Source organism: Rhinatrema bivittatum, chromosome 7 (assembly GCF_901001135.1).
Source record: "Rhinatrema bivittatum chromosome 7, aRhiBiv1.1, whole genome shotgun sequence".
NCBI lineage: Eukaryota > Metazoa > Chordata > Amphibia > Gymnophiona > Rhinatrematidae > Rhinatrema > Rhinatrema bivittatum.
The window spans coordinates 226,855,584-226,871,953 of NC_042621.1; the positions used below are offsets into that span (position 1 = coordinate 226,855,584).

General features: G+C 38.8%; 1 protein-coding gene across 15 annotated transcripts in view; it reads left to right on the plus strand.

Moving 5' to 3' along the window:
- CPEB3 (cytoplasmic polyadenylation element binding protein 3) overlaps positions 1 to 16,370 on the plus strand; it is a 436,394-nt gene that overhangs the window by 91,437 nt on the left and 328,587 nt on the right. For 12 of the 15 annotated variants that reach the window (XM_029609927.1, XM_029609929.1, XM_029609925.1 and 9 more), the window contains one exon: positions 6,483 to 7,390. In XM_029609927.1, the coding sequence (XP_029465787.1) occupies positions 6,494 to 7,390 (897 nt within the window). In that variant the 5' untranslated portion in view covers positions 6,483 to 6,493. Of the gene's footprint in view, positions 1 to 3,657; positions 3,760 to 6,106; positions 6,254 to 6,482; positions 7,391 to 16,370 lie in introns of those variants that run through there. The other 3 variants (XM_029609930.1, XM_029609931.1, XM_029609926.1) reach the window with 3 other exon arrangements.

Here is a 16,370-nt window from a genome sequence, read left to right on the forward strand (position 1 = left end):
CTCTGTTCTGTAGAATTTCTTTCACAATGTTAGAGACACTAGACTCACAGCAAAGTTTCTTATGTTGTAAAATGATACTCTGGTCAGCTCAGGAGAGGATTATCTCTATGTACTTTTTTTTGTAATTTTTTTGCACATTTCCAAATCTCATACAGTAGCCATTGTAATTGCCAAGCTCTTTATATTACAACACAACTTATTATGCCTTGGAAAGTGCTAATTAAGAAAAAAAATATATATATACACACACACACATTGTCTACTCTTTAAAACATATTTTAAATAAATCATAGTATATATGTTTTTTGACAGAAAAGATTTTTCATTCATGCAGTGAGATACGGTCAATAAAAGTTCAGTGTGTTTTGTTAGTGCTGGAGGGCAGAAGTTGGTCAGGGCTAAGGTGGAAAGCTGGGATTATGATTGACAGCCAGTAAAGCTCTCTGCACCCAATTAGCTGTCATGTGTCAACCTTATTAAATTGCCAATGCACAGCTTATTTTGGAACTTTTATTGTGCAGCTCCCTGCTACACAGCAATAACAAACCACTGGCAGCCTCCAAATATTTTAAAAGCTTACTTTTAAAATGCACAAAATCTTCAAGCTTCTCCTTTTAATATTAGATTTTTTATTTAAAATTAATTGCTGAGATGTTTACACTGCTTGACAGCTCCTCCCATTGTTTATGAAATGAAGTAAATTGGCCCCCTGCTGTGCTGACCATCAGAACCCCATCCAGGCATTGCACTTATACATGTGATAATGATATAAAAGCCAGATGGATAAATTTAGCAAAGCGGTTTTTTTTTTTTTTCTTTTTTTGAAGGGATTGATCATAATAAGAGGTGCATATATTTTGTTCCAAACAGTGTAACAAAAAACCTGAAATACAATTTATTTGGATGAAAAGAAGATTGAGGAATTTGACCCAAAGAGTGAGCTCACTTTCCTCCAACCCCTAACTGTGTCTTAGACATGTTCATGTCCCTCCTCAAACTGCCTATATCTCCTCTCCTCCCAACTTTATTCTCTGCCCAGACTGGGGCTGACTTCTTTCATGAAAAGCTTGGCAAGCTTAATGAGTTCTCCTCCAGGGTGCTGCCTCCATCCCCATTTCACTCACCTCAGTTGTTTTTTTGGGTTTTTTTGGCTCCTGCCATGCTCTCTTCTGTTTTTGAAATCACCGAAGAGGAAACTGCCCATCTTCTCTCCTCCTCCAAACTCACCACTTGTTCTTCTGACCCCATTCTCACCAACTCCTTAGGTCTTCCTTTCCTGCAGTCATCCCTTCCATTTGCTACAATCGATTGCTTGGCATTGCAACTGTCCCCTCTTCCTTCAAGCGTGCTGTGATTATGCCGCTCCTCAACAAACCTTTGTTGAACCCTACCTGCCCTTCTACTGTTGACCCATCTCCCCCTTCCTTTTGCATCCAAACTGAAGGTGTTATTCATAACTGCTGTCTTGATGTTTTCTTCTCAAGTCATTCTGGATCTACTGCAGTCTCGCTTTCACGCTCTAACATTCCACAGAAACTGCTTTTTCCATTCTGTTTTCATCCTCCTTGACCTATAAGCTGATTTTCACATCATCAATTACCATCTACTCCTTGATATGTTGTACTCGATTGGATTTCAGGTCTGCTCCAACCTGGTTTTCTTCTTACCTCTCCCAGTGTACTGGTTACTCTACTGATTCTTCCTACACTACTGTTAATATAAGAACATAAATGCCATACTGGGTGAAACCAAGGGTCCATCAAGCCCAGTATCCTGTCTCCAACAGTGGCCAAGCCAAGTTACATGTACCTGGCAAGTACCCAAACATTAGACAGATCATAAGCTACTATTGCTTATTAATTACCCTAATAGCAGTTTATGGATTTAACCTCTAGGAACTTATCCAAACCTATTTTAAACTCTGTAGCAGTAACTGCTGAAACCACATCCCCTGGCAATGAATTCCAGAGTTTAACTATGTGCTGAGTAAAAAAAAAAAAAAATTGTCTTAGATTTGTTTTAAATGAGCTACTTGCTAACTTCATGGAGAGCCCCCTGGTCCTTCTATTATCCAAGAGAGGAAATAACCAATTTACATTCTCTTGTTCAAGTCCTTTCATGATTTTCTAGGCTTCTATCATATCCCCCCTCAATCGTCTCTTCTCCAAACTGAACAACCTTAACTATTCCACACTCTGGTATTGTGCCTCAAGGCTCTGTCTTGGACCCTCTTTTCTCTTTTTCTCTTTTCAACCTATGCCTCTTCTCTTGGTGCTCTGATCTCTTCCTACAGCTTCTAGTACCACTTTTGTGCTGATAACTCCCAGATCTCTGTCTATACCAGAAATATCTCAAATCCAGTCCCAAATTTCAGCCTGCTTGTCTGACATCAGTTCCTGAATGTCTCATCACCACCTTAAACTTTTAACATGAGTAAGATGAAACTTCTTGTTCCCCCCTCCCCCCCAAAAAAAACAAGTCTTCTCCTCTTCCCTCTTTGTCTGCCTCTGTAGATGGCACTTTAATTCTCCTGTAACCTTGGGATCATCTCTGAGTTTTTTTCTCCTCTGTGTACATTAAAAACACTGCTAAAGTGTGTTAGTTAAAACCCATCCCTTCCCTTCTAAGCATGCTACCAAAACACTCATCCACTCTGTTACCTCCTTCTTAGGCTATTGCTGCAATCTATTCAAAATTCAACTGCATTCCTTTTCTATTTTCAACCTTGCTATAACCATGTAAGTCCTCAAGTGGCTACGCTTGCTCCCTGCCACATTCTGCATGCAGTTTAAGATGCTCTTACTTGCCTACAGAGGCATTCACTCTGCAGCTCCTCGTTACCTATCTTATCTATCCTTACACCCTTCCTCGTGAACTCTGTTCATCCTGCAAGTCTCTTATTTATGCCCTTCTCCTCCACTTCGCCCAGCTTCTGACTCTACACTATGTTGTGCCTGCAATAGACTTCCTAAGACTGTGTATCATGATCCCTCTCTGACCATATTCAAATGCTGTTTTAAAAACTGCCTTTTTGAAGCTGTTTTAAAATCCTAAGTACTTCTCTATAATAAATATACTTCCCAGACCCTTGTTGTCATGTGTGTGTGTGTTGACTAGATTGTAAACTCCATGGAGCAGGGACTGTCTCTCTCTCTCTCTCTTATGTATATCTGTATAGTGCTGCATATGTCTAGTAGCCTTTTAGAAATGAGAAATAGTAATAGTAGTAAGCAACAAAGCAATTTAAGTAATCTAAATAGTACTATTGCTCCTGTTAGCATTAGTTTTCATTTCTGTCCCATATATGTATTTTACTAATTTCCAACGAACCAATGATAATTCTAATTATTTTCTTAAGGTCGTTCAGATCTCATGAGTTAACGGCAATGACTTAACTGAGAACTTTCAGCATTGCTTAAGTTAGCTTTAAAATTAATTAGCCTGGAAATCAGGTTTGTAATTTTGAACCTTCATTATTTGAACTACATTTGTAATAGGATCAGAGTACAACCTTTCATCCTATGGATGATGAAGCGAGCCATGCATTCATTGCTTAGTTCTGGAAATAAACATGATGACTCAAGTTGTTTAAAAAAAAAAAAAAAAAAAACTTCACATCCCATAATGCTCTAGGTTCGCATGCGCTATGATCTTCCAGTTGTCAAAGTGGTTAGCAGAACGGTCATATATTTGTCATAACCATCGCGAAAGAGGAAAATATAGTCTTTTATTGATCTTTAGAAACGTGAATACTAAGAGGTAACACATTTGGTATTTTTGACTTCATCCGTCGATTACTGCATGCAGATGGAATTAATAGTCATAAAATGGAAAAAAAATATATATGTAAACTACATGATTGTGCATTCAAGTAAATGCCAGTGAATAGCTATCCTGACTCTATGATATATGTTGGTCTGATTTTTGTAAAATTATTTTTTGTCCTGGGTTCCTGTAAATCCACACTGGCATCGTTCATTAAAGGTCGATTTTGACCTTGACACGAGGGGGTGAATTAGTGCCGAAATTTACATCTGTGGAGTAACCAGAAACGGGCTAATATATGCTGAAGTGCCTTTTAAATCTTAAGATGAAGTTTGAGAACAAAGAATAAAGGAAAAGAGCTATTTTAAAGAATTGGTTTCTGATAATACAATGAAGGGTGGTTAAAGCATTTCAGACTAAAGAAATTACAAGCAGAGTTTTTTATATTTTTGCTAGAGTTTAGATCAGTACATTTCAGTTACTTGTACAAGGATTGGAATACATATAGAAACTGACAATCTAGTTAGCTTTTTTTATTTTATGTTCGTTACATTAATGCTGTGATTAAAATTGGATATAACTTTTGCTGATCTGGAGATTGGCGTAATTAACCGAATAGAAATGTTGAGTTTTCCATTCCCAGCCTGAAAGGTGCCTTACTGCAGTACCGCATTAATCTGCCTTGGCAAGGTTTATGTGCGAGAACGGTGCTGCTCAGCATGGCTCCCTGCTGTCCATATACAGCCCGAATAACATGACGCCTTTGTTCAGGTTATTGCTGCCTTACTCAACTACAAAAAAAAACCAACCCATCCCCCCTTCACATAAACGTTGTATTAGTATCTGTAGTAACAGTCCAGTACAATGTTAGCATAAAAATGCACGACAGGGCTATTACAGCATCTAAAGTAGGTGCAGCACAGACATGCTCCGTTTGTGGATTTTTTTTTTTTTTTATATAACAAGTATATATTTATATATGCATCTTTAGAGCGTGATTGGGAATGGAAAACCTGAATCGATTTCTTTGGTATGGGTTCCAGATGTACAGCTTTTGCAGTGTAAGATATTTTACTTCATACAGTTTTCCGGAATTGGTGCCCCATTTATCAGGGGTCTTAAAGAGTCCAAACTCTCAGAGAAGGGACTATGATTAAGGGCCCAAAAGTGTTTATCTTTTTCACTCGATGAAAATAAACCTGTGAATTGCCGGCACCTTGTTTAAAGAACAGTGTGCTTGTCAGCTCTCCTTTTTCAATTTTCAACTTTTGACTTTAGTTCATATTTATAAAAGGGGGATAATCTACATGTGATATTTCATGAAGGGGGGGGGGGGGGGGCAGAAGAAATATCGAGTTTATATGTGTAAATACGGTAGGAGTTTGAAAGAATTGTAGTGCAGCATGCCATATGTTATTGTAGCCGGTATCAAGAATTATTATAGCTCAGCTGCGTTACTGTAATGTAAAAAAAGACTTCTGAAAAAGTTTACATCACCTTAATAACGTTTAGAATCTAGTTATTTGTAAAAATAATATTTGTTAATGGAATATTGTTTTTAGAAAGTTAACATTCCTTTTGATGCTTTACAATTATGAAACTTTAAGGGGACAGTGATGAAAGGAGGGTAACATAGCCGAGTGCAGTCATTGATGAGAGAGTTGAAAAATTCCAGAGTTCTGATGTATATCCCATTTTATGTCAATAGGTAAAACCTACGATAAATCAGAACCTAGGAGCTGCCTGCGTGAGCAATTCAGTTTTATTTTTAAATCTGTATTCACATTTCCCTGATTGGATCTAACTGTCTTGTATGACAGATTTTTTAGATATTTTCCTCCTGAATTTAGGATGTGTGGGATGGAGTGGGGGAGCTCCAGTTTTGCCAGATACGAGTCTTGTTGGCTATTTATTCTGTTTTCACTTGGGGGGGGGGGGGGGAAATATTTCAGAGACCTGGTATTGGAAACCGAAAGGAGGCAACGTATTTGTACCAAATGACTATTACCAAAACAACCAAGCAAAGTCGGAAATGTAAAAGTTACAAAATGCATAATGAATGTTAAAATGTTATTTAAAATCTAGTTTTCTGAGAGAACATAAAGGAATATTTGAGTCAAGCGTTTCATTAACCACAGCCATTTATTGCCATTGTGCACTTGAAACTGAATCAGACAAATGTAAAGGAACTGGCTGCCTATTACGGGAGCGTACAGCGGTCTGCTTCTCCTTAAAAGCGCTCTGCGTGCAGCTGGAGGGGGCTTTGTCTCTTTAACCTTGCTGAAGGACGCGGCAGTATTTATTGACGTATGCAAATAGCCGTGGAGGGTGGTGCCTGAAAAACAGGAACCAGAATCGGTTTCACATTGCAGGGTGAGCGCTGCAAGTTCCGGTGGAGGGGAAAAGAGACGTGGCGAAATTGCAGTATATCTCTTTTCTATAAGCATATTTCTTATTTACACTGAAGAGAATCAAGGCACCAGAAAGGGTGAAGCTTCTAAACAAATATTGTCGGGGGGGAATACAGCGCGATCATGTTGCCAAATTCGTGCTACTAAAGGAGGGACTACGAATATGTCTTGCAGTCAGCTTATAGCAGTAACAGCAGGCAATTGAGGTTTTCTCAAGTGAAATAGTGCAGCCTGGCTAGTGATATTAACAATAACGCCTCTTTTTTTTTTTTTGTTCTTTTTTTTTTTTTTCTGTTTCTGTTTCAGCTGCGCAAATCATGCAGGATGATTTACTAATGGACAAAAGCAAAGCTCAGCCCCAGCAGCGGCAGCAACAACAACCACCACAAGCTCCTCAACAACAGCAGCAGCAGGATCCAAGTTCAGAAGCTCCCTCTACATCTCTAGTTCTAGACACCCCCAAATCCGAAGACAGTGCAGTGACTAACATCAGTACCACAGCTGCTGCTCAGATTAACAAGGAGAAAATGCAGATGGAGTCCCCTCTTTTACCTGGCTTGAGCTTTCATCAGGCTCCACAGGAACCTGCTGCTACTTCCCTCTCCCCGTCTTTCGGTAGCACTTGGTCAACCGGCACTGCAAACGCTGTTGACGATAGTTTTTTCCAGGGAATTACTTCGGTAAACGGGACAATGCTTTTCCAGAATTTCCCGCATCACGTCAACCCTGTGTTTGGAGGCACTTTCTCGCCACAGATTGGGCTCGCTCATCAGACTCCCCATCAACAACAGCAGCAACAACCACAGCAAGCCCAGCAGCAACAGCAGCGAAGGTCGCCAGTGAGCCCCAACCAGGCGCCGTTCCCGCAGAGAAACGCTTATAGCCATCAGCCCATCATGACCAACAAACCCTCTTCCTCCTCGGCTGCTTCCTCCTCCAGCTGGAATAACCACCAGAATGCCGCCTGGAGTACTCCTTCCAACCCCTGGGGGGGCTTGCAAGCTGGCAGGGACCCTCGGAGAGCAGTGGGGGTTGGAGTTGGGGTAGGAGTAGGGATTCCCTCACCTCTCAATCCCATCTCCCCCTTGAAAAAACCCTTCTCTAGCAACGTGATCGCACCCCCGAAGTTCCCCAGGGCTGCCCCTCTTACACCCAAATCCTGGATGGAAGATAACGCCTTTAGAGCGGATAATGGCAACAGTCTGCCTTTTCAGGTAATGTGAATAGTTGACGTAAATCATCCCTTTCTGTTTTTTTGCATGTTTTGTATATTGTGCGTGTTCAGCTTCCCCGTAATTTGTTCCCAGTAGTTAATGCAGCAATTTGCCCATTCTCCCACTCAATGCTGCAATATTACTAGATAGCACACCATAGCTTTTTTTTATATTTACTTTTTTTCCTTCTGTTTATGGTAATTATAAAGTTGCCTCGTTATTTTGAAATAAGATCATCATAGCATGTTCATAGCCATGTTGGAATTAGCTGAGATTAAATATTTTAAATGGTGGATGATTCTTGCATTGACATAGTCTTACGGCTTCTCATGCAAACTAAAGTATTCAACTGTTTTAAATCTGCAAGTTAAACAAGACGGCTCATGTTCCAGTATTTACATAATTACATTTTAAGATACCTAATGATTTGTGCTGTATACCTCGTTTTTAATGGCTAAACATATCCCAAATTACTTTATGAGCAGTCCTTGTATTAGTGTGTTGAGGAAAATTGTTTCTTTTAATGTCCATATATTACTACATTGGCAATGCTGCATATACCACGCTGGTTTTAAAATTGGCTAGAAATGCTGAAATTTGCAAGAACCATAAAACCTCTTTGTATGCCTATGTGGAATGCCTAATAATTATATGCTTATATTGCCATTATTTTTCAGAAAGCATTTTTAATACTCTATATAACAATATTTGGAGAACACATGATGCAAGAGACCTTTTTAGAAACATATTGCTATGGCAATGTGTGCTTCCTAGATACCAAACTGAAATATTTAAAGTTGTAGTGTCCTTCAGTTATTTAAGAAGGATCAATTACAAAATTTGAAACTAGGAAATCAAGATCATTGCAATTTTAATGTCCAGTGAAGCTTCGTCGCTGTGAAAGATACGCCCCCTAATGAAAATAAGCTTTGAGTACTTAATGCTGTATTTTAAAAGTACCGCAGCAATGACCGCTTTATAAAAATAGCTTCTGGAATGACGTCAACCGAATTTTAATATTCAGAGCACTAGGAATCAATTCTGTAAATGTTTTGGCAGCATGAACTTTTATGCCAAGCATTCGATGACCGCGAATCGTATAGTTCTGGTTGTTTGTATTATGCGATCCGGGGTTACAGTGATCTTGGAAGCTGCATTTTGTTAGTGCGTTTTATTTAAAGAGCACTTTGCAGTTTTGTGATTGGTTCAGATGGAAGGAGAGGGCGGAGCCCTTTCACTGCATTGGTCGCTGTCCTAACAGGCTGTCCTCTGGAATGACTCGGTGCGAACTAGTTAGGCGGGTGTATGTAGTGAAATGGTTACAGCAGGCACTTTTGTTATCTGCATAACCCAAGTTGGTTCTGTGTTTTAAGTAGCTGTGCTTGTCACGAATGGTAGTAACTTGCTAGAAAATGGTTTGTCACCATGTTGTACTTAATTTTTTCATTTCTTAGCTGATCCGCATTTCTTGGAACGATGAAGAGGGAAAGTACCATATAGCCTGCTTTATTTCCTTTTTTTTTTTTTTTATAGTGTATGGATCAGCATTTTGAAGCAGTAGTTTATTTGTACCTTATTTATTTCCCATTTCAAGTGCTGCTCTTTAGAAACTGGTGTTAGAAAAGACCTTGCTGTTGAGAAATATTGTCCTTTGACCTGGAGAGTAAATATTTTTGTTACCCAAAGTGTAAAGGTCAGATTAGTTTTTTTTATGTGAAATTTTCATGGAATAATTAGTTAACTGGATTTTTTATGCCCTTGTAAATGACATAAATTGGATATAGTGGCCTGAGTTGTGTGCTAGTCAGCTTATTCTATCATATATTTCCTGTGGTAGAAATGGAAGTATCTCCAGCAGAGATGTTAAGGTTGTTTACAGAAAATCTTATGGCATAGAATCTGAAAATGTAAATTAAAATGCTAACTAGTAAACAGAAAATATTAATCATGGGTTCTATTGCTGGAAAATTGGTATAGAGGACTGACAGTCTAGCATCTTTTACATGGAAAAGCAATTTAATAAGCCTCATACTTTATAAATATTATCTCACCTCCAACCATATTTATTTTGTGCTATTTTGTAATTTTGCTTATAAAACAAAAAATCTATAGCCACTGCTTTATAATTAAACTAACATCTTCAGTGATGGTCATGCCACTTCTTTTATACTGAGCACCAGCTTTTGAGACATAAGTAAGGTGTATTTGGTATGTAAAGCATAGTGCATTTAGTTGAATAAGGTATATTTAATTGAAAAGTTGGCTTTCAGCCGCCAGCTATTGGTTGCACTACTTGCTTTCCCTGATTATATATTCAGTAAATAAAGGTTCTGTTAGTGATATGCTCTCTGGCAAAGATTCTGCCATATGCCGTGCTAAGCAGAGCCATCTTTGCTTACTGAAGTGAAACGGAGGGCAAGGAAATGGAGATGCTGTATCATGGTTACAGTTCTTGTATAATATCTTTAGCATCTGCTGATTTAATGGGCTTTGTTTGAAGTAGATGATTTTTCTGTTAAACTACTAACTATTTTTGTGTAATCATAAAAAAAAAATAAAAAATTCAGGTGTCTGAATATGGTCATAGCTTGACTGTATGCAATTTCTCTATGCACGCTGCAAAGGATTAAACATTTTGAATCTGAATTTATCCTTATATTTAACCTGGAGTCTTCTGACTAGTTACATATTTAAATGTAAAACAATTGCAGATTTCTCATTTCATTTCTGTCTTTTTTTTTTTAATTCTAAATCCAAGAAATTCAACTTTCTTACTCCTAGCATAGAACTTTGTCACTAAATAATTATTCTGGTTCAGTAAAGGAATTTTTAAAATGTTTTAAACTTTCTTGATTATTTGGCCCAGTCTTTTTTTTTTTTTTTTTCCCCTAGGGTGACAACCTAGGAAATATTCATTTTATTGATATGCCAAGTTATTGCTTGTGGCCAAATTATTTTTTATTTTAGTTTTTAAAAATGTATCTTCTTTGGTGGTTTTGAAAGGAGCCTCTCTTGGGATGGAAGTGGCATATTGGAAAGCAGAGGCCATGAGCAATAACATTTATATAATCCAAGCATAAACTATGTGTATTAACTTGTTATGCTGCTATGTAATCCAAAATTATTCATGTCTGCATATTTTTATATCACTTGGATATTTTACTTTTTTGGTAGTCAATATTGATTTTTAGTGTTTACACTTTAATTCATTATAAATTGTATAACTATAACCCTGGGCCACACAATAGCTGAAATAATTTCAAGCAGTTGTGCAAAAAATGTTTCTACCCCCTCCCCCCGATCCTCAACCAGATGTCATTAATATATGCTCAGTGGTCAGTAATATTTGATGCCAGTTGTATTCATCTACTATGTGCTCAGTATTAAGGTAGCACAGTCCGAGTTTAGTGCATTTGAAAAGGCCAGATCAACAGCAATGAAAAAACCCAAACCCTTGCACTTTTCTTAGTGCTGTGAGTACCTGGAAGATAGAAGCATGTGCATGCTTGTATGCTTTAGCTTGTCTCAGTGGAAACGTGGGCTTTAGAGACCAAGGCCAGTTTTCAAAGCGATTTACGCAGATAGAAAACATTTTACTCGGGTAAATAGGCCATCAGAAAAATGCCTGCCACCAGTGTGGCTAAAACTATACGGGCATTGTCCTTCAGTGTGCAGACTTTTAACCACATTTAAAAGGTGTTCTCAGGGCGTGCCAAGGAAAGGTACGTGCACAGATTGCATTTTCCATTCTATATGTGTACTTTCGAAGCACAATTAGCAGGTGCAGATGACCCCATGTACTTCATACCAGCAACGATTTTCAGAAAGAGAGTACACATGGACTTTCACTTTGAGCACTAGCACAAAGCCTGCAGGTAAAATGTCCAAGCAGTCTTTATCCTGGTGCAGAGAGTTTGAAAATTGCCCCTTTTCTGTAGCTAGGCCTTGGCAAAGAGAACAAGAGTTACCACGTGTTGCATCTTAAAAATAATTATAAAAATAAGGACCTACATGGCCTTGAAACATCTCATCATACCCTTTTTGGATGATTTACATGTTGGAGTAGTAATAGGTTATGGTGATGACCTCCGCCAAAGGTTTTCTTCAGGACGAGCAGACTGCCAACACTCTGTATTCTCTTACAATAGGAATTATCATCAATTTACTGTGTAATATCTGAATGCTACTCCTAGTTCTTTTTGGTGATCTATTTGTTGTATGGGAGCTTCCTTATAAATCTATTAGGTACAGATCTACAAGGTGCATTAGCTAGCCCTCCAATTATAGAAATACTGAAATGCAATGACAGATCATGTGCTCATGTTACATTTTTCTCTCGCTGCATGTGTCACATTGGGTCACATGCTCTCTTGCATAGTTCAGACATACAGAAAGATGCTGAAGCTTTTGAGAACTAGTAAAGGCTGCTCTTTATCTGAATGCAGGCTGCTTAATCAAGCAGCAGAGCATTGGCTAACTGCACAACTCTGCAGCAAGTCTTTGTACTAATAATTTTCTTGGGCAGTTACTAATTACATACCTAGAAATGAATTCATGCTAGAACTCATCAGTTTTTGAAAACCTGTCCATAGTAGATAGCAATACCCTTGGAAATAATCAACTTAGTATGGCTTCATTTTTTGAGCCCTTAAACACAGTGTCAAAGATACTATATCTTTTTAGCCTTGAGGTGTGTTAAATATTCGCTTCCACAAACAGATATCTTCTTAACTTACTCTGCAATGGCTAAATATGTTGCTAGGATCCGGCTTGCCATAAATTTGAAAACAGAGGGGACTAAATTAGTTTAACTCCTGTGATTCTGATTAGGGTTTTGTGTTTTTTTTTCCAAACTTCATCTTTTCTTATTCAGTTAGTTTATATTTACAGAATTCTTCTTTCCTCTCCCCATTTATAACTGTATTGATGAGCTGTTGTGTAGTTATGACATGCCATTGTGGCATTTGCAATTTATTTTTTTAACTTAAAATGCTGGTGCTTTCACTGATCGCATATGTTAATGAATCGGCCCATCACATTAACATGCTTCTGTTTCCAATGGGGACTTGTCATTAATGCATCTTAACGTGGTAGTGTGCTTTAGTAAATAGGTCTGTAAATGCTGAAGCCGTGTTATCTCTTGATATTCATTGACTTAATGAACTACCACTAAAAAAATAAAAAAGTAGGTACTATAGTGGATTTATGTATTAGTGTATAAACCTTTTAACATTCAGGAAAAACCTCGATGGAGAACATCTTTAGCTTTTATTTTCATTTGCTTAGTGTGCACAAAAGGAGCCAATGATTTGTAACCTGCCCAGTAGTAATTTCATTTTTGGGTTCTGTACATCAGTTCACTGGTTAACCAATACTAAGGAAGCCATAAGATGTGTGTTCGTTTCATGATCCCATTTTGTGACTGCATCTTTTTGTTGAGCAAGAATTTCATTCTGCTTAATTTTTGTCCTTTATTTTGTGGTGGTGATCTCAATGGATGCTAAAATGAGAATTCCCAGTTAATGCTTTTCCTGGTGTATTATAATGTAGAAGGTGCAGGAAACCTGTGGAGACTCAATGACTTTGCCATGTTGGCATTCCCATCCGGATCTCTGGTTTACCTGAAAGATTTTTGCAGTCTGCAGTGTGGCTGTAATGTAAATCCATGTTGAGAGCGTTATGCTTATTTATTTATTACTTTTGATTACCCATTTAGTATTTGTACCTCGTGTCAATGTTTGTTTTTCAATTAAAAATTAATGAGCAATTTATACTAAGACAAAAAAAAAAAGTGTGTATGTGGCACTGGCAGTCATTTCACATTTTCCAGCACTGAATTGCACAGAATCCATGCAGCTGATAACCGTTCTAGTTCAGAAGCTGTACTTGATCCATATCAACCAGCAACAGACTAAAGATGAGCATTTTTGAAAGGCTTTTTTCCCCATAATTAATGCAGACTCCTCTAGTATAAAAAAGATTGATTGAAATTCTAAGCTAGCTTTTTTTTTGCTCTTTGAGGCAAGGGATGGGATAGTTTTTCAATCGTTTTTTGTTTAGTGTAGCTGGGCAATTTTTTATTTTTGGAGCTACAGTTTTATTTTTCATGTTGTGCCAGAACACATACCATACATATAGTCTTATTTGTTTGAGATTGGCCTAAAGATTCTAGATTTTACTCTGCTTAATTTGTAGAGAAAAGAAGTAGAACTATAGAGTAGAGGCTGGGGAAAAGAGGCGGAGTTGAGAGAGTGGGGCCCGGGCCGGACATGACCTGTGGGAGAGGGACAGGGCAGCATGTGAAATTTTGTCTCAAACACACACTCTTTCTCACACACACACACATGCGAGCACACCTAGTAGCAGCAGAAGTAGTGAGGCTGACAGGCATTCACCTTGTATCTCTTTTCCATCTTCCCTCGTGGCTTCCTCACTTGTGCCAGGAAACTGCACAAAAATCAAGGACATGTGACTGCTCCTATCTCAGGCTAAGCAGCTCCAACACTCTGCTCGGTTTCCTCTGGGGGCTGGGGTCCAGAAATAGCTGTGCAAGCACCATCTGTACTCCATTTCTGCAGGGAGCTGGAACTGATTTACACCTCCAGCTCTGCTCCATTTCCATGGGGGACTCTGAACTGATTAAAAGCACCAACTTTGCTTCTTTGGGTTCTGGAAAAAAAAGTGGCAGAGCACCATTCTAGGTTGGTCTGCCAGAAATTAAACCCTGGGTAACAGACACAAAAAAAGGGGTGGATTAATACAAGTTTGAAACTTGTGAGCTTTAGTGCTGATCATCAAAGCCAGGATTGAAGTCTCAGACTTGTGCTAATACAATCCCTTTTTATTTCTATCCTTTGTTGTGCAGTGTCTGCTTCATTATCGCTCTTCCCCCTCCTGTTTCTTGTAGAAGAGGAGGGGGAGGGGCTGGATTAGGGAGCAAAGTGGTTGTTCTTTGCTGTTTCTTCTCCAGACTCACTCCTACTCCTCCTTCTCCTCTTCCTTGCAGACTTCCGGGAGGAGCTGGAGCAGGTCACCTTGCTGCTCGGCCTCTTAAGTCTGAAAAGACGTAGTGGAGTTAAGATCTGGTTTACTGTAGAAGTAAAATTGAAATTTACATTAAATCTTTAAATCATGCAAGGATTTTCATAGAACTTTCACTTGGTGGAAACTTGGGTCCAGGTAGGAGCCATGTAATATTTTTCTCTGGCGTTTTTCTAATGCTGTCACTGCAATTTAAAAAAAACAAACAAAAGGAACACCCCAATAAATTGCCTATATCTATATCCTCAAGCTTCCATTTAAATTGGGACTCACCTTTTGTGGAGCAACAATGCCTTGAGACTTCATATGCAGCTTTCCATGGATTTCCACATTTTTACTCATCTTGCAGCAGCCCAGCCATTACAGCTAAAATCTTCTGACTGTGAGCCAGCAACGCTTTGGAACCTGGAATAAGTGTACCCTTCAGCCAACAAATGGATGAATGAGACGCCTTCCTTGTTTGTCACTATGAACCTGATCTGTCTGGCGTAAATGCAGAAATCAAGCTCAGGCAGTGAACATAAGTGCCATGCTGGGCTAGACCAAGGTCCATTGAGCCCAGCGTTCTGAAAGTGACAATAGCTGGTCCAGTCACAAGTATTGTCAGATCCCCAATAGTTGACTTATTGCTTATATCTCACTCCCAGGGATAAGTGGTGGCTTTACCAAGACTACCTGGCTAATAACTGTTTATAGATTTTTTTCCTTCAGGAACTTGTCCAATCCTCTTTTGAACCCCACAGGTTAGTTGCCTTGACCATGTCCTCCAGCAACAGATTCCGTAGTTTGATTGTGCAATGAATGAAAAAATTCTTCCTATAATTTGTTGTAAATCTGCTGGTTGTTAGTTTCATGGAACGTTCCCCTGGCTAGTATTGTTTGAAAGGGTAAGTAGTCCTTCCTTATTTGCTCGTTCCACCCCACTCATGACATTATAATTTTCAATCATATCCCTTCTATCATCTCTTTTCCAAGCTAAAGAGCCGTAATCCGTTTAGCAGTTCTCCCTAAGGGAGCTTTTCCATCCCTTTGTCATTTTTGTCACCCTTCTCTGTATCTTCTCCTTGTCTGCTATATCTCTTTTTGAGATGGAGCTTCCAGAATTGTCCACAATACTCAAGGTGTGTTGCACCATGGATCTATACAAGGATATTATGATATTCTAAATGTTGTTCTCTCTTCCTTTCCAAATAATACCTAATATTCTATTTGCCTTTTTGACTGCTGCCACCCACAGAGCTGAAGATTTCAAGGTATTGTGACTTCTAATACAGAACCCAGCATCATGTGCTTGTACTTGGGATTATTTTTCCCTATGTGCATTACTTTGCACTTGTCCATGTTAAATTGCATCTGCCTTTTAGAAGCTCAGTCTCCAAGGTCCTTCTGCAGTTCTTTACAATGCACTGCTGTTTTAATGCCTTAAAACAAATTGGTGTTATCTGCAAATTTGGTCATTTCACTTATCCTTTTCTCCAGATCATTTATGAATATGCTAAATAGCACAGTTCCCAATTCAGACACTTGGGGCACTCCACTAACGACTTCGTTCCATTTGGAAAACCGACCCTTTGCACCTACCCTCTGTTTCCTATCTTTTTATCCAGTTACCAATCTGCAACGGTATACTGCCTCTGATCCTATGATTTCCCAATTTCTTGAGGAGCCTCTCATCAGGAACCTGGGTCTCCTGTAGAACAGAGCATGTTAACAGGCACTGAGCTTTCAGACTAACCCTTTTTAATCCTAGTATCTTTTAATTCAGAAAGTAGATGGGCATTCTAACTTTGCCACCACAAAACACTGCTATGCTCTTTCAAATGGATGAAAGTAGACATTACAAGTGGCAACCTGTGAAAATCATTGTACAGATTTGAGATGCCTTCAAGCTAGGGAGAACATCCCTGACTCTGGCTTCTAATATCACTGGCTGCAAAGC